The sequence below is a fragment of the Rutilus rutilus genome (assembly GCF_951802725.1).
Source record: "Rutilus rutilus genome assembly, chromosome: 6".
NCBI lineage: Eukaryota > Metazoa > Chordata > Actinopteri > Cypriniformes > Leuciscidae > Rutilus > Rutilus rutilus.
This window is the reverse complement of record NC_140214.1, coordinates 24346662-24372599: the sequence shown is the minus strand read 5'-3', so window position 1 is coordinate 24372599 and position 25938 is coordinate 24346662. Positions and strand designations below refer to the sequence as shown.

Sequence of the window (25938 nt, the reverse complement as noted above, 5' to 3'; positions counted from 1 at the left end):
AGAGAATGGAAACGTGCATCTAAAAAAAAAAAGAAAACAACAAATGCTTTTCTAACAGATTTGATTGATTGATCGATCGATCGACAATGCAATTACAGAAATGAATTGCAGATGTAGGTAACTATAAGTACAATGTGAAACCGTGTATGTACACAAAAAGTGTAGGCTATTGTAACAAATCATTAATTTAAATGTTAGTGCTTAAAGACACTTTTGGTACACTTAGAGAATATGGTTCCGTCATTAATGAATAACTACACAGGAACAAATGAGTAACACAATGTTTACATTCTAGTAACTACTATTAACTAACAAGAAGCTCTGATTAATGAATTAGTTAGTAATAACACTCAGTTGAATGGGCTAGTTCACTATTACCTATTCAGTAACTTATATTATTTTCATAACTCCCAGAGGACTTCTAAGAACTACTAAATACAAGCTCATAATTAATGAGAGTATGCACAATAAGATCATGGTAACCTACTGGTAATGACTTAAGTATTACCAAATCCTTCAGAAGGAATGACTACTTATTTGGAACAGTATTCTAAAGTGAAAAGCATGATAACTCTGTATTTTTAAGCTATTATGATGCTGTGGAACCAATAAAATATGTAAAGTGAAACCTACTGTGTAAGAGTGAGAAGTTTGCTCCTCCAGAAACAGCAGTGATTGTGGAGTTGTTTGAATGCTCTTTATTGAGAGTAAGGACATTTCTATCCCATAAATACAGACTGAATGCAGATTGAATTTCATGTGGGTGTATAAAAACTCTTTTGTATTTGTGATTGTGCATACGTAATGTGTGTCGCAACTTTATATTGTGTTCTAGTTTTCCCATGTAAATTTATTTCGGTTGTGATTGGGACATTTACTCTCATTCATTTAGATTTACCATAGAGCAAGTTTGATTTAATCTATATTTAAACAAGTCAAAATTTCATTTATGCTGAGTATATCCTAAAATGTATCTTAAAATTTGTATTAAAAATAAAATAGAATAAAAAAATTATAAATAAAAATAGAGAATATACTTTCAAAGAAATAGTTGTTATATAAACTTCCTACTTTATACACCAGACAACGGTGTGAGTGTGAAAGTGGTTTAAACAACAGTTCTTAATGTGCAGATGGTTTATATTCCAGGGAAAGAGAACGAGTTGGTGGAGCTGAGGAGTCTGGCGCTGAGGGATTGAATGGAGTCATGACAAATATATATTTACATGGTAGGCAATAGTGTTCTTAGAAGCTAATATACCGTTGGCAACCAATTTACATGTAAAAAATCTGATTTCTCATCACTTCGTGAACTTTGTCCAATAATAAATATTTATGTGTCACATGGATACTATTTATGATGCACATTCAGGTGATCTCTGTTAGTTTTAGATAAGCACTCAACCATTTTTACACATTTAAGAAGTACAAAAGACATGAAAGACTGAAGATTTACATGTAGAAGAGAGGCGAATGTTTAATTTCCTCATTATTCAAATATCCACTTTTATTTTTCATAATTCACCACTTTTATTTCCTCATACATCACATATCCACTCCCTTTTCTTTATTGTTTTTACGATAGCAATAAGGGTGCTTTTTTTAGCCTGCTCATTTACATTCCTGTTATCAAGAACATTGATATAGAACATTCGAGAACATTGAACAGTGTTATAAAGCCCTCTTCTTCCTGGCACAAATCAGATTGACATTTTCTGGAAAGCAACACAACACTGCTGTTTGGTTTTGTTAAGGTTGGTACAAAAATAGAGCACTTAACTTTTTTGTTTTCATTAAAATGTCAATAATTGTCGTTAGGAATATTTATACTTGTTATCTATATGCTATTGAAATTGATTTATCCTGTTTTAGATGCATGTACAGTTTCTCATCCTGATTTTTGGGCTGCATCTTCATGCTATAACGGCATTCAGAGATGGACAGGTGACTCAGGCATGCATGTCTATGACTCCTGGACATGGGACTAACTTACCCTCTACATTAGAACCTCCATATACTGTCACCTCAGACGCCTCAAGCTACACAGATGGTCAGGTGATCACAGGTTAGTGACAACCCTATTCATCTGTAAAAACATGTATAAATTGCATTTCATTAAACACTATCTGCAAACACACGCTTTTCTCAGAAATAACCACTTTTCCGGTAACACTTTACAATAATTTTTATTAGTTAACATTAGTTAATGTATTAACTACCATGACCTGACAATGAGCAAATACATTTGTTACAGTATTTATTCATCTTTGTTAATGTTAGTTAATAAAAATCCAGGTGTTCATTGTTTGTTCATGTTAGTTCACAGTGCATTAACTAATGTTAACAAATACAACCTTTGATTTTAATCATTTAAAAGTAAATTATTTTTAAGTATTAGTAAATGTTGATATTAATATTAACTAAGATTAATTAATGCTGTAGAAGTATTGTTCATTCTTAGTTCATGTTAACTAAGGTAGTTAACTAATGTTAACTAATTGTAAAGTGTTACCATTTTTCCTAACCTTTTTGGCAATGATTTTTTAAGCAACACTATAAAAAATCCTTTTTTTTTTCTTCTTTTTTTTCTGATTGGCTGTACAACTAATTTAAACTTAAATTATACTAAACTTAAAGAAATCGAGTTGAATCTCGTAAACAAAAACAAGTTGTGGAGTCTTGTAATCTTTTGCATTGGATGTATGTGTCAGTTTCCCCCAAGTTCACAGTTAACATCACTGTTTTATTGTCAGTGACACTACAAGCAAATAATACTGGATTCAAGGGCTTTCTTCTTCAGGCCAGGAATGAGAAGGGTCCAGTAGGAACTTTCACAGTCACAGGAAGCAATGCTCAATTACTCACCTGTGGAACCGAGGTAAAACTTTTATCAAAGGGACAGTGAATATTCCTGTTATTTGCTCACCCTCATTTCATTCCAAACCTCTATGACTTTGGGTGGGAAGCTTCCTTCAGTAAAGAAGTTTTGACCTTGCATTACATAATTATAGCCTAAAGTGACTGGATACATATCTACATAATAGCAAAGAAGGAATGAAGATAGGATTGTACTCGTTGATGTGAACCAGCATACTCTGTCTTTCAGGGCTCATCTGTCAGTCATACTTCAGATGATGTCAAATCAACTATTGTGGCTCAGTGGAAAGCTCCCAACAGTAACAACACAGATATTCACTTCAGGTAAAACTTATTAGAGGCCAAGCACCAAAGGCGTGTAGGCACCTATTGTCTATGTTAGTGTTCCTTCTTCTTCTTCTGCTCTTGAGCCTATGGCAGCCCATAGAACTGCTTGCGGGAAAATGATGAAATTTGGCACACTGAAAGGACAGTCTCAACATTAACCACGGGAATTCTGGATTCTCTAACTCAGTCCCTCAAGCACCACCAACTGACTTACGTTTACGCTAATAACTTTTGAAAAAAAAAAAAAAAAAAAAAAAAAAAACGTTTCCCCTCTGATTGGCTCAAGAAGATTCGATTGCCCGTCATGCAAATGATTTCATTTTCTGTCATGAAAATTTTTCTGCTATTTGTAATTTTCTGAGAAACCTTTTTCGAACTTGTCCAACACGGTTCGTCCAATTTTCACAGAAATTGGCTCAGATCATCTCCAGACCATGCAGACAAAAAGATATTAAAAGCTTTTTGATAAACCCAACCATTCTTGAATAATGTGCAAACGAATTTGACTAAGAGCACGCCAAATTGGATGCAAGGATATATCTCTGCATGGCTTTAGTGTATTGTGATGAATCTTGGTAAATGCCATCACAAGCATGACCTGAGGCAATGTTTCGGTACAGCATAACATACTGGTTAGGAGATATTATAAATGGCTAAGTTTGCTTATGCAGTTTGCCCAAATATCATAAAACGGTTCTCTTTTAATTCACTGCAGCCATTTTGAAGATTGTCATAAAATGCTTTATTTTATTTTCATTATGAAACTCGTTATGTGTCATCCGGACCATGCCCTGAAGGTTCTCAAAAAGGTTCACCAATTATAATGAAATTTCAAATAATGCTAGAAGCTTTTGATTAATTTGGCCTATTTTAATGAAACTGGTCTTGGTAGATTCCTTGAGTCATACCGATCGAACTTGCTGTCCGCCATTTTGAATTTACTTTTTGAACTCATCCTAGATTGTTGGTCTGATTTTCAAAAAAAAAACAAAAACATATAGGCCTATATATATTCTCAGATCATCTTTAGACCATGCTGGCCAAATGATATTACAAGCTTTTTGGTTGAACAAACCGTTCTTGAATAAACATATAAACGAAATTGTTGACATGGTGCCAAGCTGAAGCTGTATCTCTGAAACGCTTTGACATATTGACACCAAACTTTGTACATGTCGTTGTCTCCACACACTAACCACACAACATCAATTTGGTAACAGCGGCACCTATTGGTCAAAAGTGATAAGCAATTTCATCATATTTCAAGTGATTAATCATATTTCAAGCATTTTTAAACATTGCATTCATAATGCAGCAATTGAGGATTTTCACTTCCCTTGCCTCATTACCTTTGAAATGACACACTAAAAGATGCTTTCAACAAATAATTATGATATGCAGTGCCTTTTTTCAGGTAACTGCTTTTTACTACTGTCATTGCAAATGTAAATGGATTTAATTGTTTTTTTGCAGGGCAACATTTGTGCAGAATTTATCTCTCTTCTGGGTTGGTGTTCAAAGTGATTCTGTTAGATTTCTGGCAACAAATCCTCCAAACGTGACAGTCTCCCCGCCGAACGTGACAGTCTCCCCGCCGAACGTGACAGTCTCCACAACCAATGCGACCGTCTCCACAACCAAAGTGACCGTCTCCACAACCAATGCGACCGTCTCCACAACCAAAGTGACAGTCTCCACAACCAATGCGACCGTCTCCGCAACCAATGCGACCGTCTCCACAACCAAAGTGACAGTCTCCACAACCAGCCGAACAACTAACGATAGTCCCTCAACATCTCTCACATGGTGTCTTCTTTTTTTTCTGCCTCTGCTGGCAATTATTTAAAAAAAAAAAAAACCTGGAAATAATCCTTGATCTAATCAGGTTTATAGGCTTTTAGTTTAAAATTCAAATAGGTTTATATTGTTGAAGTACAATGGTGTTAAAAAAAAAGCCATTTTTATGGTCTCAAAATATGTTACATTTTTCAATGATATATTGATATTGTAATATAAATGAGTTTTCTTTTAATAGGGCAACATAAAAGCCTCATTGTACCCTACTGTCATATTTATATTTACAGTATATAATGAAGCTTGTATCAAATGTTAAAACTATGTAGCCTGTTAAATGTCAGTGTCTCGGTAGTGGGAAATTGTGCACTTTTTTCCCTATCAGATATTTTAGTAATTATCATAAATTAGGTATCATTTGAAAGCTTAAACACTCAAAACTTGAAATTAGACATTGCCTTACCATGAAAATAGGCTTCATTTTTATCAACAACTTGGTTAGACATATGGCTTTGATTTTGTAGCAATATGAGAGTCCAATTTTATTTTGTATAAAATAAAATAAACATGTTTAGTTCAGTACATTTGCTTTCATTCATTTTACTTCTGCAAGAGTGTCTTTTACAGGTTAGTTACAAAAGCATGAACGTTCACAGTATGGGTGAACGCAAGAGTCTGGATGTGTGGAAAAAAAAGACAGCCCAGATCTCAAATCCGCTTTAGTTTTATTTCTTCTTCCAGACCAAAAGTGGACACAAAATACAAACAAAAACAAAACAAAAAAAACTTTGTACATACATATATCATACGATGTGTTTAGAAGTATGTAAGAGCAGAATCAAGGCTTCTACAGTACACAGGAGGAGCCTGTACAGTTGTTTGATCAGAGAACAGTGCGTCTCTATCATCAGTAGACCCACGGCTCCTCCGCAGTCCAGTTACAGGAGCTGCCTTTCCTGGGACCACTTAAGGGCCAGTGCCCTTTTGATATAGCACCTTTCTTTAAGGAGGGGAGAGTGACAGCAATGAGGGTTGGAGGGCTGGACTATGGACAGGCAGGGGTAAAGTTCTGGGTTCAGTGCGTCCAGTATATGGAGGAGGGTCTTCACATTAACTGCCAGGCCACAGTGAGGAGCCAGACAGACTCTACTGGCTCTTGTTCCTGCAGGACAGACAGCAGGCCTTCCTGTAGTACCAGTGAGTGCACAACTTCACCCGCAGGACAAGGTCACAGTTGGCTGTCGCTTTATCCTGACAAGCATCCTCAGCTGGGGAAAAACAGAACATTTTAAAAAACATCAAAGATGTGAAACTTGATTCTTACATCATTCATTTTTATGAAATAAATACATTAATTATAATTATTATAACTTTTTAAATGTTAAAATCACAATAGCAATAAATAAATAAAAAGTTTTTTGCTAGTTTAATAGCAGAGAAAGTTATGTAATAAATACATAAAGTACATACATTTCAATATTTACATTTATATTTCCCATGTAAGAATCAGTTTACTGTAATAGTAGAGAAAGCTATATAATAAATACATACATTTAAATATTACCAAAAAAAAAAATCTCACGTAAATAAATACATTACGTCCCCTTGGAATTATAAGGTTCTATCTGACATTTTTGTCAAAATTTAGTTATTCACATATTCTTATTCTGTGACCACTTCTTTACATTATGTGATGTTGTTTTTTAAGTTTAAGTTCCATTTTGGAACTTTTTATTTAGAGAATAAAAAGGTTCTTTCTACACAGTCGAATGGAATGCAAAAACTTTAAAGCTCAATATCTCAAAACTGCTCAGAACGCAGATAGAACCTTATAATTCCAAGGGGACGAATTTAGTTAATTCGTTCTTTTTTTGCTGTGCAACGCCAATCTTCTGATGAGCTAATCAGCTCAGCGCACCTGAAGCTCATCAGTCTTGCCTTTATATCCGGTGTGTTTGCTCTTGTCTTTTGTCAGATCATTGTGGTGATCTTGTCTGCTGGTTCTCTCTGTTCAGTTTGTTGTCAGTTCTCTGTGCCAGTGTGTTTGCTACCTGCTCGTGTTCTGGATATTTTCTGCCTCAGTGTTTGCTGGATTACTTACTGGATTTACCGATCGGAAGACGACGCTCAGCCCATTGCAGTCTCCTCTCTGCCAAGGCCTACAGTTCTCCATTTTCAACCCACGACATCTGACTACACTTCTTTGATTATTTACTGTTTATTAAATAAACTGTTGAACTGCATTCACGACTGGATCCTGAGTTATTTCCTTGGCATAATTAAGATTTCAAAAGATTGATCTGTTTGTTTGGTTTATTATATAGGACAGTGTAGGTGAGGCAGGAAAAAAATTGGGAGGAGAGAGAGGGGAAAAGGACCACGAACTTATAATTTCTTGTAATTGCAATCACATAATATCTCATAATTGTGGCTTCATCATTCAATTTTGCATTTATATCGTCTCGCATAATAAAAACATGCATATAATATGCACACTGCACAGCCAGACAGAAACATAGTGTCAGCAATAGTACAAAGTACACAACTTCCTTACTTGAGTGAAAGTACAGATACTACTGGTCAAATATTACTCCGTTACAAGTAAAAGTTGTAAAGACCAATTTTTATTTAAAGGGATAGTTCACCCAAAAATTTAAATGCTGTCATCATTTACTCTCCCTCAAGTTGTTCCAAACCTGTATGACTTTCTTTCTTCTGCTGAACACAAAAGAAGATATTGGTAATTAAACAGTTGCTGGTCCCCATTGACTTCCATAGTATTTTTTTTTCCTACTATGGAAGTCAATGGGGTCCATCAGTCGTTTGGTTACCGACTTTCTTCAAAATATCTTCTTTTGTGTTCAGCAGAAGAAAGAAAGTCATACAGGTTTGGAACAACATGAGGGTGAGTAAATGATGACAGCATTTTCATTTTTGGGTGAACTATCCCTTTAAGTAAAAGTACAGAAGTTCTTGTTTTTAAAAGTACTTAAGTATCAAAGTAAAAAGTAAATGTCGATGCATCGTTTTATTACTGTAATACTTAGTACCTTATGCCTCTGAATCTATGCCTGCCTACCTACCCTCATATCAATATCAAATTTATTTCTAGAACACAGTTCCAGAAGTGGGAATGTGAGATTGAATAAGTGCACTCAATAATGTCCACAATGGTTTTGGACACCCAAATGGCTGTTCCCTCAAATAGTGCCCTATTTAAAGTTTTTTGGCTTTTAGTATGAATGTTAACCTTACTGTTATCTATAAGCTAGTGTGCTCCAAAACAATGACAAAATTCGCATTTAGAAGACCAAACTCAACGTTGAATGTCAGAATCCAACGTCAGATTGACATTAATCTCTAACGTTGGACAGGCGTTGTATTGTGGTTGAAAATGAAAATCGAGTTGACGTCAGAAATCAACATCAGTCGAGTTCTGACGTCAATCCGGCTTTCATTTCCAACCAAAATGCAACCCCTGCAACCAAAATCATCCCCTGACTGACGTTACCACTTTCTACTCAAGGACCTTGACTTTTATTGAAAGTGTTTTAACTTGCTGTATTATCTGTTGGTTCGGAAATGCCACTGAATCACAGAAAAAGATAATCAGTACATTTAATAAGCCATCAAATTACTTGGGATAACACTACCGAGCATTGAACACATTTACAAAGACAGAATGGTGAGAAAGGCCAAAAATATTGTATGTGATTATTACACACACCCGTTGCCATCTCATTTTAAACTACTGCCATCTAGGCGTCGTTTCCACCCAAACCTTCTGACCAAGATTTTTAGATCTAACCCAATTGCCCCACGGGGACAATAAAGTTATCTACTACTACTACTACTACTAGTGAAGTTAAAGTAAAAAGTTTACAGAAAAAATAATACTCAAGTACAGATACTCAAAAAGTGTACTAACGTAAAGTACTCAGGTAAATGTATTTTGTTACTGTCCACCTCTGGATCTGGGCCACATCTGGTACATGTGGATTTAACGCGTACCAGATGTGGGCCGGATCTGGGCCGACACTGTGTTGCTGTCTGGGCAGATTTCAACTTAGAGTGTTAAAATCCACGTCAACGTTCATATTTATAAAAACGGTCTTTGAAGTGGAAAAGTGCTTAGCGCCACGTCAGGAAGACGTACAAGCAGACGTACACACTTTTCCTTGAGGCAGAGAGTCGAAGTCATTGCAGGTATTTGGAAGTCTAAACAATTCTTGCTGTTCGCCATTCTCAATTAAAGCATTTGGACATTGGTACTCTTTTATATTTTAATGATATTAATTAGGCGGCATTTATAAGGTGGAGATCTGAAATCATTCAGCTGCGCAACATTTTAAGATCATTTGCGATGTATAGATTTCACATTTGGAAGAGAGGCGTATGCACATTTTCTGTGCGGACATTCGTTCTCTGAATCACCCATAGGACATTTGTTATTTTTTTGTTACAAGTATATTTGTGGCATTTTTATGCCTTTTTTAGAAACAATGAAGAGGAAAAAGGGGACCGGGACAAGCATAGAACCGGTGCTAAGATTTGAACTCAGGTTCAAATCCCAGGGGACTGTCTGTTTGACTAAAAAACTGTGGAATGGGTGGAGTGTTTGGGAAGCCTGTTTGGAAACTATCATGATTTTTGCAGTACGGCTTGTTGCACAGACATTACACACTTCACCTTCATAAGGCAAGTCTTTGCAGAGATGTCGAGAAAAGTGCTTTAAGTAGATCTCGATGAACATCAGCGACTGCAGGTCTGTACCATGTTCTCCCTACTAAATCTCTGACTGAGAACAAGGAATGTCACTGCTGTCCAAAAACACAAAATTGGCTGCCAAATTGACAACATGCATAATGCACTTGCCCTGCAAAACTTAAAAACAACAAAGCATTAATCTGGTCTAAATTTCACAGGAATTAGCTTGTGTTGTGCCAAGATAGATCCACATGTGCTTTTAATTGAGCCAAGCGTTTTAACACGCACTCGTTGCTGTGTTTTATTAAAAGGTACAGCGTAAACTACTTACAACTGGCATGATCAAATAACAGCCTTGCCAGAGTGCGTCCTTATAGCATCTTTCCAAATAAAGATAGATTGGATTTCTTTTCAATTCTCTCAGGGCCTGTCTTGTTGAAAATCTGCTGTCCGTATCCAAGCTTAGACCATCTCAAGCTGGTCTGGAAACCTCAATCTATTTGTATTGTAGTGCTGTGGTTTGCTTTAACAGTACCTGGTGGCTCAGTGGTGCAGGGCTGCACCTCACAGCTCTGTCTGGCCTCTGGTCTCAGTGTTGAATCACAGCTATGGCCCAGTTCTTCTCCTTGATAACACTTGACCTCTCGCACACGCACTCCAATCCCACACGTCTTACTGCACTGCAGGGCACACACATACACACAAACACATGTGTGAGCGGCTAACATTTTAATGAACTATTAACCAGAACAGAGAAATCACAGCCTGTTTGCACTGATGACTTTCAAAGAGACTTTTCTAAAATGTTGGTCTCACAGAAGCCCTGTAATTAGGCTGGGTTACAGTCATGTGCATCAGATACCATACAGAAGTGTTTCTTAAAGCGCTGACACATGCATTTTCGGAAAAAAATGGTCTGTTGTCCTTGATGCATGTAGCACTCCTCACATAGAAGTCACTTTTAAGCCTGTTGGTCAATGTGGCAAATTTGTGTGACCAACCGGCACATGAGCAAAATCATCAAAATTGTGGGGAACTTTTACACCGTCACATGAAATTCCAGATTGTGCGGATTTCTATTGAAATGACTGGATTTCACTCGCAAAATTACCCCAAGCAAATGTGACTGCACCTTTAGGAGGCGTTCACATAGGACATGTTCTTGAGCTCACAAGTGCGATTTCATGTCTCAGAATTGAGACTTTATTTCTCACAACTGCAACTTTATTTCTAGTAATTGCAACTTTTATCTCTTGTCATTTTAATTAAATCCCACAATATCTCATAACTGAGACTTTCTCTCGCAAGTTTGACTTTATATTGTCTCACAACTTAAAGCGATAGTTCACTTTGAAATTAATTTTTTATATGTTTTAGCTTACCTCAAGGGCATCCAAGATGTAGGTGTCTTTGTTTCCGCAGTAGTTTCAATTTTGATATTTTTAGGTCAAACCGTTCTTGTCTGTCAGTCATATAATGCAGGTCGATGGTCACTGTCTCAAAACACAAGCACAGAGTCCAAATTAAAACAATTCCCCATCGTCCAAATGAAACAATTCCCCATCGTAAGTACACATTGATGGCCTAAGACACGAAACGAGCGGTTTGTGTGAGAAAACGAACAGTATTTATATCGTTATTATCTCTTGAAAACAGCACACGTCCAAATGATCTGACAGCGCGGGCGGGTATAGATATATACATACCCGCCCGCGCCGTAAGATCATTTGGACGTGTGCTGTTTTCAAGAGATAATAACGATATAAATACTGTTCGTTTTCTCACACAAACCGCTCGTTTCGTGTCTTAGGCCATCAATGTGTACTTACGATGGGGAATTGTTTCATTTGGACGATGGGGAATTGTTTTAATTTGGACTCTGTGCTTGTGTTTTGAGCCAGTGACCATCGACATGCATTATATGACTGACAGACAAGAACGGTTTGACCTAAAAATATAAAAATTGAAACTACTGCAGAAACAAAGACACCTACATCTTGGATGCCCTTGAGGTAAGCTAAAACATATCAAAAATTAATTTCAAAGTGAACTATCCCTTTAATTTCTTGTAATTGTGATTTTAAATGTCACAATTTCCTGTAATTGTGACTTTTATTTTTTGTAATTGCAATTAAATTCTATACTATCTCATAATTCTGGCTTTATCGAACAATTTTTACTTTTATCATCTCTAACAACTTATTTTTGCATAATTGCGAGTTTAAATCTGACAATTTGTTGTAATTGTGACTTTATATCTCACAATTGCAACTTGATTTCTCATCATTGTGGCTTTATTTCTTGTAACCGAGGCTCCATTTCTCACGACGTGAATATGTCTCACAATGACTTTATTCCTTATTTTAAACAGGCTTCCATAAATGACCAGTAGGATGTTGAACATCTACTCAATGGAAATCAAAATTATAACTGAGATTTTCAATTGATTTGTACAGTTTAAAAATGGCACATGACATTTTGTGTAATACTTAGTATTTTGAACTACACTGTCACAGCATGAGCCTAATATGTAAACATCCCTACTTGCTACATATGGCATAAATTGAATTCTATAGAACATATCAAATTTAATAATGAGTTTCCAAACCAGTTAAACTATAATAACCACTCCTAACCTGGGACCAGGAAGTGGTGAACCACTTGGAGCAGGGTCTCTCGAAACAGGCCACACTGTCTGCAGGCCTGAGGGATCTGTCACACATCCGTTCGGGGAACTCCTTGAACACACCACCCTCCAGCCCTGCACACACCACCTGACGCGTCTTCACCCCACGGCCACATGTGGCATTACACTGGGAATGTTCAAGACAAAATACTACAGTAAAAAACTCATACACATAGTGTTGTTATTGTTCACTAAAACTAAAATCGAACCAATTAAAAATATTGATAAATATTTAGTAGTACATAAATAATGCTAATAACACAGCATAGGAGTTGAATGGGAAGAGTTAGCGTTCATAAACTGCAGTTCAGCTCACCTGTTCCCACTCTTGTTCCACCCAGTGGGCATGGCAGTTTTTGTCTCCGCACGGATGCACCGCCAGCGGCTTGAGCTCTGGATCACACTGCCCATCAGAAATCACCTTCCCATTACTGTTCTTACACACCACGTAGCGTCTCATCCTGCCCTCCCCACACGGCCCTGAGCACTTAGAGAGGGAGAAACAAAGACACATAATGTCATGTTTAATGGACAATCTATTTGAAGTTTCTATGTGATATTTTACAGGATGTTTTCTGAAACCCACCGGCCCCCAGTCAGAGACGGTCCACCTGCGGTCACAAGGCGGCCCCTCACACTCTCTCTGGCTGGCCGGTCTGGTGGATTCGTTACAGAGTCTGGTCTCCATGGAGCAGCGCACCTCACGGCTCCTCACCCCACGACCGCCGCACCGCGCTGAACACTGTCACAATGAAAAACACTACGGTTCCTGCCACATTCGGCTCACTATGGACGCATTTCCAGTTATCAACATCGCAAATCTAGTAAAGTCATAAACATTTATGACTCTAAACTTTGTGTTATATTACCTTGTCAGTAAATGACAAAAAAAATTAAATAACGGATTAATTCTGCTGCGAGGGTGTTGTGATGGGAAATCTTTCTCTCCTCTGACTGCTGTAATCAATCTCTCTATATTTTTCCCCCTTATGGAAAGTCGTGGAAACAATATTGTGTATTTTTTTTTTATTATATTTGCTGTCTTGTCCCATTCACCACTATAGAAGTTTACCCAACTATGACGAATTTTGCTTCTGGAGAACCCTGGAGATGTGGGTGCATTGGGTTTGAAAGGCACATCCCTTGTGAAAAACAAAAAGTGTGCTTAATTGTACTGAATGTGAACTTTTACTGTACTTCAAATCTTCAAAGTATATGCAGATAATATAATATTAATGAAATAAAAGACCACTTAAGTGTACTTAAAGAGAGTATACTTTTATGACTGTTTCTTAAATCACTTGATCATTACAAATGTGTAGTTACAAATATATTTAAATGCATAACATAAAGGTTTTAATAAATATTTTGTTTACGATAAATGTTTGTCAGTCCATTTGGCAGTACACTTTAACCATATTTCAAAGACAATAGAAGTATTGTAAAATAAATGACTTGTACTCAAGTGGGTTAAAAAAGCTCTCTAAAGTTCAGCTAATTGCATTTAATATCATTTTAAACTATAATACATTTTCATTTAATTCCAATTATCATGCAATTAAGTGTCTGAAAACATTACATTCTGTACGCACTTAAGTATATTCTTTTAAAGTATATTATTTCTGTAATAAGTACTCTTTTTCTCTTTTTTAATTTCCTTTCCACAAGGGTTTTCTGTAAAGCTGATTTGGAGCATCCAAATAAACTGAATTGAGATCAATGCAACTAACTGTGAAGGAATACGTCAATTTTGGCATCTAATACTCAGTTCACATGCACATTTTAAATAAAGTCTTGAGACTAAAGGCTTTACACACTGACCTCAGACCAGTCTGAGATCTCCCACTGCGGGCCGCAGCTTTTGCTCTTGCAGGCTTTCCGTGTCATGGGCTTCTGCAGCTCCGCAGCCTGACACAGCGCATCATACACAGTGCTGTCAAATCCCGGCGCCATCATCTTCCAGCAGCGCACCGTGCGGAACTGAAACCCCTCCCCACATGTCCGGGAACACTCGCTCCAGCGACTAGTTTCCCACCTGCCTCAGAATACAGAATACCTATCATCAACAGCATCTGCATCTATGCTTAAGAATTGACTTACTGTATAATGAAGCAAATTATATTAAACTCAATTCACAGCATGAAGTGTCAGTATCAAACCTGGGCAGGCACTCTTTCCCTGTGCAGAACTCATGTGTGGGCTCCGGCCTGGTCAAAGCGTCACAGTAGCTCTCATCCACCTCTGACCCATCATACTTCACACATAAGGCATAAGAAGTGCTTATACCTACAGACACAGAGCATAAGGTCAGATTCATTGTGTGTTTGCAAGTGTGTATCAGTGTCTGTGTGTGCTGTAATTTCACCTGTGGTACACGTTGAGCTGCAGGGTGCATACGCAGATACCTTCCATCTGTACATGTCGGACATGCTGATGTCACGATCCAGAGATTCCACCTCAAACTCATTACTGCCGGAGTAGGAGAAAAGAGAGAGAGAGAAAGGACAGAAAAAAGTTTGTGAGCAGTGCTGTTTTTTTTTTACTTTTGACATGTCACACAATTTAAATATTATGTATTATATACTATATTAAGCTTATATAGTGTTAAAATAATGTTTTTCATCAGTCAACATATTTATTCACAGGGAAAAAACAAGTATATTTTAACAATGAAATAGACCTTTATATGCTATCATACAGTATAGACAAAATATGCAGATTTTTTTGTTTTCACTTATACATTATAGTTATATTGTAGCTGTATAACTGTACACATTTTTTCAAATGGTCTTTTTTTAAAGTAAATAAATTGGTTTAAAGAAAATTGTGTAATTTTTTTTTTGTAAAACAAAAAGGCAAAGTATAGAAAAAAAAATCATAAAGAAAACTTAACATTACATTTAAAAAAATGTATGTATGTATATATTTTACATATATTATATTTAAAAATATATTGCTAAAAGGAAAATGTTCATTCTTTTGTGGTTGGGAGAGTGAAAATAAACCCACAAAAACCAGCACAAAAAAAATTCTGGTGTAGTTTGGAAAATTAATCAGAAATTAGTTATTTCGAGTTAGTAATTTAATTAGGACAAGACAAAATATAAGAGATTTCCACAAGAGTTTATATGGCATTTGACTGAATAAGGTGAGACTGGCAATCCTGTTCCTGTGATTCCTGTCTCAATTCAAACTGTCCAATCAAATAAAGCCAAAAAGGCACAAAAATATAGCTTAAAAAAAAAAAAAACTAAAGCCTGTTGTTTTAGATTACATAGGCTAAAATAGTGCACATAACTCATCAGACCTTGAATCCACCCACCCTGACACTTTTGTCGCTTTCACACTTTTTTTAAGCTTAAGTCTGAACCAGAATTTGATTCATTGAACTACATTACCATCAATACAGTTACTACAGCAGAAAATGTAAATCCCCTGAGTTCCTGCATATCCATAATTTAAGAAAAGGCTCATTTATGTTTCATAATTTCATGTCAACTTGCCCTCTGAGAATAGAACATTGAAGGCTGGGAAAAGGAAAAGCTTTCTACCTTTTTTCTACCCTAACAAGCACATCTGTGGAAAGGTTGCATTGACGTTTTGAAAGATTGGTGCACATTTCCATTCATAACAACTCAAGCCAGACCATGGCAATAAATATGTCAGAGCATTCATTAAAAGGCTCAATCCGCTCAAATGCCCTCTGTCTGACCTCTCACTGTGGGGGGTCTGCACTGGCTCCACCTGGTGGAGGAGGAGAAGGTTGGACTGGTGCTTTGTGGAGTCATTAGTCCTGTGCTCAGGCTGAGGCTCTCCATCTGAACCGTGCATGTCCAGGCTGCCCGGGTAAATCTCCAGTGTCAGGCTGTTGTCCAGTGAAGAGCTGGAGTTGAGCTTGATGATGGCACAACCTGAGAGAGCAGAACCGTCCTTACAGGGCTGTCTGGAGCCTGAGGGCCATTGCGCCCCATCATAGAAGAGACTCTTCAGAACTGGCAAAGAGGTGTGATTGGAGTCACTGGAACTAGACGAATCACCGTCAATCAAGTTGGAATCAGGACCTGGACAACAGCAAAGCATGCTTAAATGTGAAATCTATCATCCTTTATCTTATAAAAGTTCTGTACAATATTTACAGTATGTGCACTTAACAATTTGGATTTTTTTTTCAATTACTTATACAGAATGTACTATAGAAAAATGTACTATATTTAATAATAAAATATACACTACCATTCAAAAGTCTGGGGTCAGTTTAAAAAAAAAAAATCAATACTTCTATTCAGCGAGCAAGGATGCATTAAATTGATATAAAGTTACAGTAAAGACATTTATTTTATAAAAGATTTCTATTTCAAATTAATGCTGTATCATTAAAAATGTATCACGGTTTCAAAAGAAAAAAAAAGTGACACTGACAATAATAACAAATTATAATGAGTTCTGAAGCATCATGTGACACTGAAGACTGTAGTCCAGCTTCACAGGAATAAATTACTTTACATATATATATATATAAAAATAGAAAACAGTTATTTAAACTGTAATAATATTGCACAATATTAATGTGTATACCATGTGTGTTTTGATCAAATAAACGCATCCATGGTGAGCATAAGAGACTTCTTTCAAAAACATTTAAAAATATCTTTCTGACCCCAAAGTTTTGAAAGGTAGTGTATATAATTGTACAATGAACAATGTTTGTTACATATTGGCAAAATATTCCCGCATTTACATCAATCATGAACCATACTGTAGTTCACATGAACAGAACCCCCTTTTCCGAACAGACCCACGGGTAATTCCCAAGCTAAACAGCTTTTACACAAATCAGACTAAACTAAACTTTACCCTTGTCTGCACCAAAACCTCTAATGTGAAAGCAGAATGAAATGCCAACGAATGAACCCAAAATGCTTCCCCCTTAAAATGACTTACCGAAACTGCCTTGTGCCTCAAGATGGTGCATTTCATCATCAAGCTCGTTCTGGAGGACCTCACTGGCAGGTCGAAACAACACCAGACCAGGGAGCTCACTGAAGTTTACAGAGGCCTGAAGTCCCCACAACAGCTCCTCATGGCCCACATGCACCTCCACGTTATCTTGGGCTACCAAAGAACTGCTCTGATTGTCTTTCTTTCCATATTCCTTACGAGCCTCGATTTCATTATGAGTGGAGAAGAGCTCCGTAGAGGACGCGTTAACCTTCTGCTCTGCCGATGAAGGGTCTTTGGATGTCTTTGACATCAGATTGCTTATTTGAGGTTGCTCAGGGGTGGAGGCCATGGGAGGTGCCGCTCTCAACTCTGGAGCTCGAGGAACTGTGTATTCATATGTGATGTGAGGCATCTTTCCATTGAGGTTGTAATACTGCACATAAACATACAAAGAAAAAAAACAGACTGTACTTAAAAAAGTCAAGCCACATTTATTATCGCTTTATAGATTGTTTCAAAGCAGCTTCACATTATTAAACAGGAGAATAACAGTGTTAATGTAAAATTCATCAGTTTTGAAACAAATTCGATTTTAGCTGTAAAAATACCCTACAAGAAGATAATAGCGTCATTATTTAGCACAATATAATTCAATGTTGTTTCAGTTCAGTTCTATAAATGCCAGTGTTGCAAAGTTGCTGCTGAAGACAACAGTGTCATTATTCAGCTCAAGTCAGTTCAATGTTGATTCAATTCTGTTATAATAGTGTTGATGTTGCAAAGTTACAGTTATTATTCGGCTCAATTCTGTTCAAATTTTGTTCTCATCCGATAGTGTCAGTGTATTACTAAATATTAAAGGATTAGTTCACTTCAGAATGAAAATTTCCTGAATGATTTACTCACGTCATCCAAGCTGTGGATGTCTTTCCTTCTTCAGTCGAAAATAAATTAAGGTTTTTGAGGAAAACACCTTCACATTTTTGAAAAGGGCAACATTCGCTAGTGTGAGATGAGCATTTGTGGTTAAAAAGTATATAAATGTTAATTTTTTTTTAGGAAATGACAGATCGTTTCGCTAGATAAGACCCTTATTCCTCGGCCGGGATCGTGTAGAGCCCTTTGAAGCTGCAATGAAACTGCAATTTGGACCTTCAAACCGTTGTACCCCATTGAAGTCCACTATATGGAGAAAAATCCTGGAATGTTTTCCTCAAAAACCTTAATTTCTTTTCGATTGAAGACAGAAAGACATGAACATCTTGGATGATGTGGGGGTGAGTAAATTATCAGGAAATTTTAATTCTGAAGTGAACTAATCCTTTAATTGTCTTTAATTATACATACTACATGCTGTCTGAGATATTATCAGATGGTCACATATGGGATAAAATAAAAACATGGTTGTGATTTTTACATACCTATATACCTACCATGACATTCAGGGCCTGATGTGTGGGACCCTGAGCCATGATGTACTCAAAGCCATCAGAGAAGAGGTTAGCCGGCCTCCTATACTTGAAGACCGTCCCAGCAACATGGAAGTTCTGTGGATTGTCAATCACACTGTTCCCATTGAAGAAGAAGTGACCAGCTTCATCAGAGAGAGCTAGAAGATAATGAAAGATACATTTAATCACTCTTTATTGTTCTCTTTGCCCACCAGAATTTTGACTGATCCACCAATGAAACTCTGACCCAAAATATTTTCAGTTTTCCGCCGCTCTATGATTTGGATATCAGTGGCACCAACTGGTATATTGGTTATGAACACATAACCTAAAGACACAAAGACAAACGAAAACATTTTCAATGATTTGCTAAAATGATGCTTGTGTTTAATGACTGTGTCAAATGAAACATCTTCATTAAGGGATAGTCCATCCAAAAATAAAAAAAATTGTCATTATTGACTCACCCGATCTCATTCCAAACCCATATGACTTTCTTTGTTCTGTAGAACATAAAAGATATGTTGAAGAATGTTGGTAACCAAACAGTTTCTGTTCCCAATGACTTCTATTGTATGGACAAAAAACAACAACAATGGTTGTCAATGGGAACCAAATCTGTTTCTTCAAAATATTTTTTTTTCTGTGCTCTGCAGAAGAAAGAAATTCATACAAGTTTGGAAGAATGTGAGGGTGAGTAAATGATGACAGAATTTTCAATTTTGGGGTGAACTATTCCTTTAACTTATTAAATGCATGGAAAAAAGGAAACAGATGGTCTATATCAACCCTTAATGCTAACATAAGATATACCTAACTGTGTGATCCCTTTCCGATAAGATCCTGAGACACGATAACAAGAACCTCCGTTTCCACCACAGACTCCACATTTGTCTATGGTTTTACTGGAATACAATTTCCCATCACACCCTACTACCTGCAACAAAGACAACAGAACAGTTAGCACTGAACTGAAAGTTTACAGTGATCACTTTACGACACCAAAGAGCTTAAACCAGCCGGTTGCATAAACTGCTTAGACTAGTCTTAAAATTTTGTCACCTACATTTTTTCTTCAAGACTGGTCATAACTTTTTAAAGTCAGTTACATGAGATGGTAGATCGGTCTAATTTGAATTGGAAAAGTTAGATGGAGATTACCCGTTGGTTAGCAGCAAGTTGGTCAAACTAGTTCTTAAGACAAAGTCTTAACATAGTTGCTAAGTTTATGCAACAGGCCCCCTCCATCCCTGATCTTTATCCCATTAGGAAACACTTCCTTTTCATTTCCTCTATTGTTACATTCAGATTACCTTTGCTGCTATCTAACACTAATTTAAAGTTAATCTTTAAAATCACTAATAACTTAATAACACTGTTAAATGTAATCTCTAGATTAGAATTTCTTTTTTTTATATTATAATGTAGTGATGGCTAAATACATGTGTAGTAAACAATTTTTTTATTTCAGTTTTTTTAAAGGTACACTATGTAACTGGACAATAGTGTACGTTTAAATTAATTTTAATATTGGGGGTTAGTTATTTTAATTGTCAGCCTTAACATGCAAATAATTATCGGTCAGAATTTTAAATATTAGTACATAATCAATTTATATTTAACGGTTAGCTCAACAGATTCCATGTTTCCATGTCTGGCTTTATTATAAATGTCGAATAAATGTAAGTGTGAGCTTATTGATTCATGATTTCTACACAAAACGGTTAGCTGAGACCCAATGCTATCAACAAATAAAAATTCAGCTGAAAAGCTGCTTTTGCTAGAATGTCAAGCATCCTACATATAGCATTAACGTAGCCTTCTCGCCCTTCAGAACCTTGGCTTCTTGAAGCTTGGAAATAATCTTTGCACCAAATATTATTCTGACACACCTGACACTGTCCCTCGATGCAAACGCCCTGGTAGATGCCGTCCCTGCAGAAGGTCCCGTCATGGGCAGGCACCAACAGCTGCCTTTCTCCTGTGGTTGTGGTGCACTGGAGGTCACATGGCTTATTGGAGATGTTGATGTAATCATCTGAACAGGAGGTGACATCAGCAAAATATCATTACGATCTAGGCTTTAGAGAATTCCTCTAGAGATAATAGGTATTTATGGCATTGAGAGGCCTCTTTTGTACATAGGGGACTATGGGCTGAGGAAATAATCCTAAAGGGGCATCTGTGAGCTATAATAGAGCTGGCCAGGGGCCAAGACAAGAAATTCAGAAGAGTCTAGAACACTGAAAGGCTAAAAGATGGAGAAGGAGAGCAAATGAACTCAGAACACTAGAGAGATTTAAAATAAAATAAAAAAACAGAGAGAGAGGGTGAGGTGGAAAAAGAAAACACTGAGGGACGTTTTTTTACCCGGATAAAGTGGAACCCACTCATAGTGCTTCCTGCCGAAGGCTTTGGCATTGAATTGAGAGCACTGGTGCTGTTTGAAGCTGATTCTGCTGTTTGGGCACGGCTAGGCAAACATCCAGACAACAATAAAGACACAGCTCGTGAGCCAGGCAGCAGGTCAAACAGCCTGCAGATATTAGAGCTTCAAGCCAACATGTGTAAAAATGCACAGTTATGCCAGTTGGCCTGGATGGAGTATTCCACCCAGTAAACACAGTCACATTATGGGTTATAATTTAATTATACACAAGCATCTTCATGAAGATAAACTTTAGGTCATACCTGGTTTGTACACAGCTGATACTGTTTGGATGGTCCAGTGCAGAAGGAACTGTTGATGTTGTGGGTCGACGTCAGTCTGAAAACAGTTCATCTGTATATAAGTCCATCTTGATGGGACATAACATTTTTACTCATTCGTGAAAGGATCTGCTTTGGCGGACAACCGATTCAAATTCGGTCGACATTAAAATTCTATATTATTCCCTCTTAAAAATAAAACACTTTGAAATCTGTCATTTTAAATGCTACAAGTGAATTAAGCTAACATGATAAAAAAATGGAAATTCATTTTAGTTTATATTATATTTATATTAGATTAGTTTAAGATTATATTTAACAGTGTTATTAGTGTTTTTAAAGATTAACTTTTAATGGGCATTAGATGGCGACAAAGGTGATCTAAATATAAAAATAGGGGAAATGAGCAGCACAATTAAATATCTAATATCAGCAAATACCAATAAAACTTTAATATGGACTGATAACCTTTATGGATCGATATCCCTAGAAAATAGCAATGTTATTTCAGGGGTTTTTGGGGTTTTTTTTTCAATCATTCCTATTGAAAAAAAAACAACCTGACACCAGGACTGGACCAAACCGGTCAAGGCTGGTTTTTTTTGGGTTAGCACTTATAGTATTTATATTTATATTTATATTAGCCTATAGTTTTTATTAATATTTTGAATTAGCTTTAATTAAATTTTTTGTCATTGTCATGTGCTTTTGTCTTTTTTTTTTATATTCCAATTTGGGTTTGTTTTTATTTCGGTTTTAGTTTCAGGTCAGTATTAGCATTTATTTATTTCCAGTAAGCAATTTTAGTGCTTCATATCAAAGTTATTTCAGTTAGATGTCAAGGCAAATTTTCTAATTGCTGTTTTGTTAAAAGTTGTTCATCTAATATTTATTAACTTTTGTTAATAAAAAATAAATGTGTTTAATAGTTTGTGTTTTAGTTAACGATAATAACCCTACTGGGGACATTAGCACACCAGCATCCCATACTGGTGGTAACCAGCATGCAAAACACAGCATATGCCACTGGGATCTCTCTAAACGTATATGATTCTCCTCATCTTTCTAGCTCTCTCCGTTCCCTCCCCCCACACACACACCTTTCGCTGCCTCCACCATACTGGGAAGTGCTAATGGGAGCCAGCTGGACTGGCTCAGCCAGGGCCCTTATCTTCAGTGGAATCTCCTCAAAATGTTTGACCATTTGCTTTAAGAGCCATTTTATAAATATGTTTGTCATTCTGAGCAGAATTCCCTGTGTCATGTGGGCCAGTGGATTGATTTTAATTCCACATGACATTCCTCTGGGTGCTCTGGAGGATATTAGTCAAAGGGGAATTCTCTCCCACTTCCCCCCTTTCTCATGTGAGGGTTCACTTGGGTTAGTCTGCGTTCTGGTATAGGCTGAGGAAGGGAAACTCTGTTTTATACACGGTTTATCTTCAATGGATGGGACAATTGTTCACTATTTTCTCTCTTTCTTTGAAGAAAATAATAAACTCAAATAAATACTAAATATAAATAAATTCTTTAAAAAAAATAAAAATAAAAAATAATTAAAGTCCCCATGGGGCAAAATTGACAATTCTTATTTTTATGAAATATTGCCGTATTTATTATTAATAATTTATCTATGCACATCATTATTTTTTTAAATCCATGTGCTCTCTTAATCTCTTCTCTGATGATGTTTACTGGTGTGAGGGCTGGACAACCTGTTACTCACATCATGACAGATCACACACATCACAGCAATAGCTATCAAAAGATACAATCAAAATCAAGTCCCATGTCCAACATTCTTTCTTGTTTGAGAAGCCGTTTGACTCGGACATACATCGCAATGGGCAGAAAAGACTTTCACAACTTCCGTTTCATGCTGACTTTAAATGTAAACCAGTTACAGATCAAAACTGTTCATGAAATCAAAGTAAAAACGTTAAAGACGGACTGAGCATTCAGGGCCAAATAATCCAACATTAAATGAATTTTGTTAGTTGATCGTGAGTGACATTACCCGGTGTGAAAAGTGGGTTCAGACCAGGGTCAAATTGACAGCTCTCAACCCATAGTGGAGAACCTTGCACAAAGCATCAGACTTGTCACTTCTGATTAGTACAGATTCAGAGGGTCTTTTTTCCTCGGGTGAGCTGGATCTGTATGAGCATGTGTGTACAAGTTAAGAGTGGTTTACCTCTGCTGCAGACAGTGACGCTCTTGAGAGCGCACTCCTCCTCCGCAGGTACGGGAACAGGTGGACCAGCTGCTCCATTCACCCCACCACTGAGCTACCTCGTCTGGCTGCCTCTGGAAATCCTCCCTCCCCTCACTGCTGTCCTGGCAAAGACAGAGACACAGTGCTTCACTGCTGCACACTTGCATGATAACATGGAAAATCTGTAAACAATGGCAATTATTGTCAGACACAACGACTTCTCTGTGTAACTTGTGGGTAAAAGCTGTCATGACTCTCAAGGCACTAATATTAGTCAAATGTTGTTGTAGTACAGGTCTTGTTTACTACATTAACTCAAGTATTAAAAACTTTTAAGACAAAAAGCAACTCAAGACACATTGATAAATAAAATAGAGAGAATAGAGAGCAGAATGAAAAAAGAAAAATAGGACAGTAAGGAAAACACTTTGGCTGAAATTGGAAACAGACTGGCTGTCTATGAATTCAGAAACTCAGACAAGCCTAGACATTAAAGATGAGATAGACTTTGTTACTTAAGAGAGAGAGAGAGAGAGAGAGAGATGAGTGGAGGGCAGTTTTAGGGAAGAGATGGAGACGAAGGTGGATGGAGCCCCCCTAACGGCCCAGATGAAAGGGCAAAGCGACTGTAGGCAAATTAAGCAGACTCCTGTTGTCTAGACAGCAGGTTAATCACTCCTCTTCAAGCCGTGCATCAGTGAGCTTTAACACAGCACAGGCACGGCTCCTTGGAAAGTCTTGTGAAGCTCTCAAAGAGAAGAGCTGCCCAGCATGGTTGATCTCAATCCAGCTTTAATGGTCAACGTTTGGATTTTGGTATAAGGAGGCGGATTTACACAAAGACCATTTTCTTCCTAGAGCTTTATGCACCCGTTGACCCATCCTGAATAGTGTGCTGTTCAGTCCACAACTGACATTTGGAAAGTTATGGTATATTTAAGCATGAAATCCACTTGTTTGAAAGTGACATTTTGACAAAGATGTGCACATAGATGTGTCTTTTTTTCACGACTGAGTCTCTTTAGAAGCATGATTACAGTAACAGTAGAATATGACCCTTAAAGCAAGAACACTGACTATTACTGCAGGCTTGTAGAAATGCATAATCATGGGATGTTTTGTAGTAGGCTAAGGAGACATGGCAGCCCCCCTCTACAAACCCAAACAGCTTGGCTAGAGCCACAGTATCCCCCGCCCCAAACGCAGGGGATCTTAAGGGGATCTTGTCCAAACAAGGGTCTGCATGCCCATATGTTTTTTATCTGAATGCCCTCTAGATGTTTATATTCTAAATAGACAATAGACTTTTCCCCACTTTCTAATGCAGTCCTGGAGACCCCCTATGGAGACCACATGGGTCCAATGAGTTTCGAAATGTCACTTCAGTTGAGTTTAGTCTGCTGATGCTAGAACACGGCGCCGGTTAGGTCGAACTGGTTATATTAACATTCTGAATGAGCATCAAAACATATTTTATAGTAACGGTATTGCTTTCAAACAGCATGTAGGCTATGGCTATAACGCCCATAAATGTTAGACCAAACAACCGAGCGAATAACAATGCTCTATTTATGGACAACCATAGGGATTCGCGAACGAATCGTTCTTTTGATTCGGATCTTTTTTAGTGAATCGGTAGAAAGACCTGTTACAAAACCTGTTTGAACCATTCACGAAACGGACTGAATCAGCGCCAGAGCGGTTCTCGAGTCAACATTGAAACCGCTCTATCGAAAATGTGGGGAAAATAGGACGTTTAATAGTAGGAATGACAGCTTTATAAACACAGATGTTGGTTTTAAGAAATAACATCAAAAACGTTTCCAGCCGAGCGATGTAAATTAATTTTAACCAGTTTAGTATAACGTTAAATAGGCTACCAATTATATTTACGATCAAAACGACTTTTGTCCAGATGTGCTGAATAATGCCTGGAACAAAACGAACTGAACACAAGAAAATAACACCACCAGAGCAGAGCGTGTAAACTAACAGAATAACAGGAACGCGCGGTGACGTGAATGTCGACTGAATCAGTCTTTTAGCAAGGTGCTTTGAAAATAACTGTTCGAAAGAACCGATTCACGGAAATGAGTCGGACTTCCCATCACTAGATTCACCTCGAATCAACTCAAACATGCAACAGAAAGAAAAGTTGTCACCGGCACTGAGTACAGAAGGCAAGTGAAAAAGACATTTTCAATAGGTAAATAAAAAATTGCGCTCACGAT

At 37.2% G+C, this 25938-nt stretch overlaps 3 protein-coding genes across 3 annotated transcripts in view; 1 reads left to right on the top strand and 2 right to left on the bottom strand.

Moving 5' to 3' along the window:
* The window catches only part of pdca (phosducin a), a 253431-nt gene that overhangs the window by 109677 nt on the left and 117816 nt on the right, over positions 1-25938 (bottom strand). The window lies entirely within an intron of this gene.
* Positions 1692-5541, top strand: LOC311292676 (putative defense protein). Its single transcript, XM_084412456.1, has 5 exons — positions 1692-1754; positions 1873-2065; positions 2754-2878; positions 3107-3201; positions 4678-5541. The coding sequence occupies exons 2-5, from the start codon at positions 1873-1875 to the stop codon at positions 5048-5050; spliced, it is 786 nt and encodes a 261-aa protein (XP_084268582.1). The 5' UTR covers positions 1692-1754; the 3' UTR covers positions 5051-5541.
* LOC311292387 (ADAMTS-like protein 2) lies at positions 5950-24589 on the bottom strand (the record flags this gene model as incomplete). The annotated part of the gene is made up of 18 exons (XM_084412051.1): positions 5950-6266; positions 10241-10385; positions 12342-12518; positions 12708-12878; positions 12978-13133; positions 14213-14426; positions 14551-14677; positions 14757-14860; positions 16104-16452; positions 17333-17765; positions 18766-18941; positions 19031-19111; positions 19597-19720; positions 20676-20821; positions 21154-21256; positions 21475-21550; positions 23687-23829; positions 24578-24589. The coding sequence occupies 18 exons, from the start codon at positions 24587-24589 to the stop codon at positions 6145-6147; spliced, it is 2859 nt and encodes a 952-aa protein (XP_084268177.1). The 3' UTR covers positions 5950-6144.

Coding starts and splice junctions, on each gene's coding strand:
- LOC311292676 (XM_084412456.1), top strand. CDS start 1,873: ATGCATGTACAGTTTCTCATCCTGATTTTTGGGCTGCATCTTCATGCT. Junction 2,066..2,753: donor AGATGGTCAGGTGATCACAG/GTTAGTGACAAC, acceptor TTTTATTGTCAG/TGACACTACAAGCAAATAAT. Junction 3,202..4,677: donor AACACAGATATTCACTTCAG/GTAAAACTTATT, acceptor GTTTTTTTGCAG/GGCAACATTTGTGCAGAATT.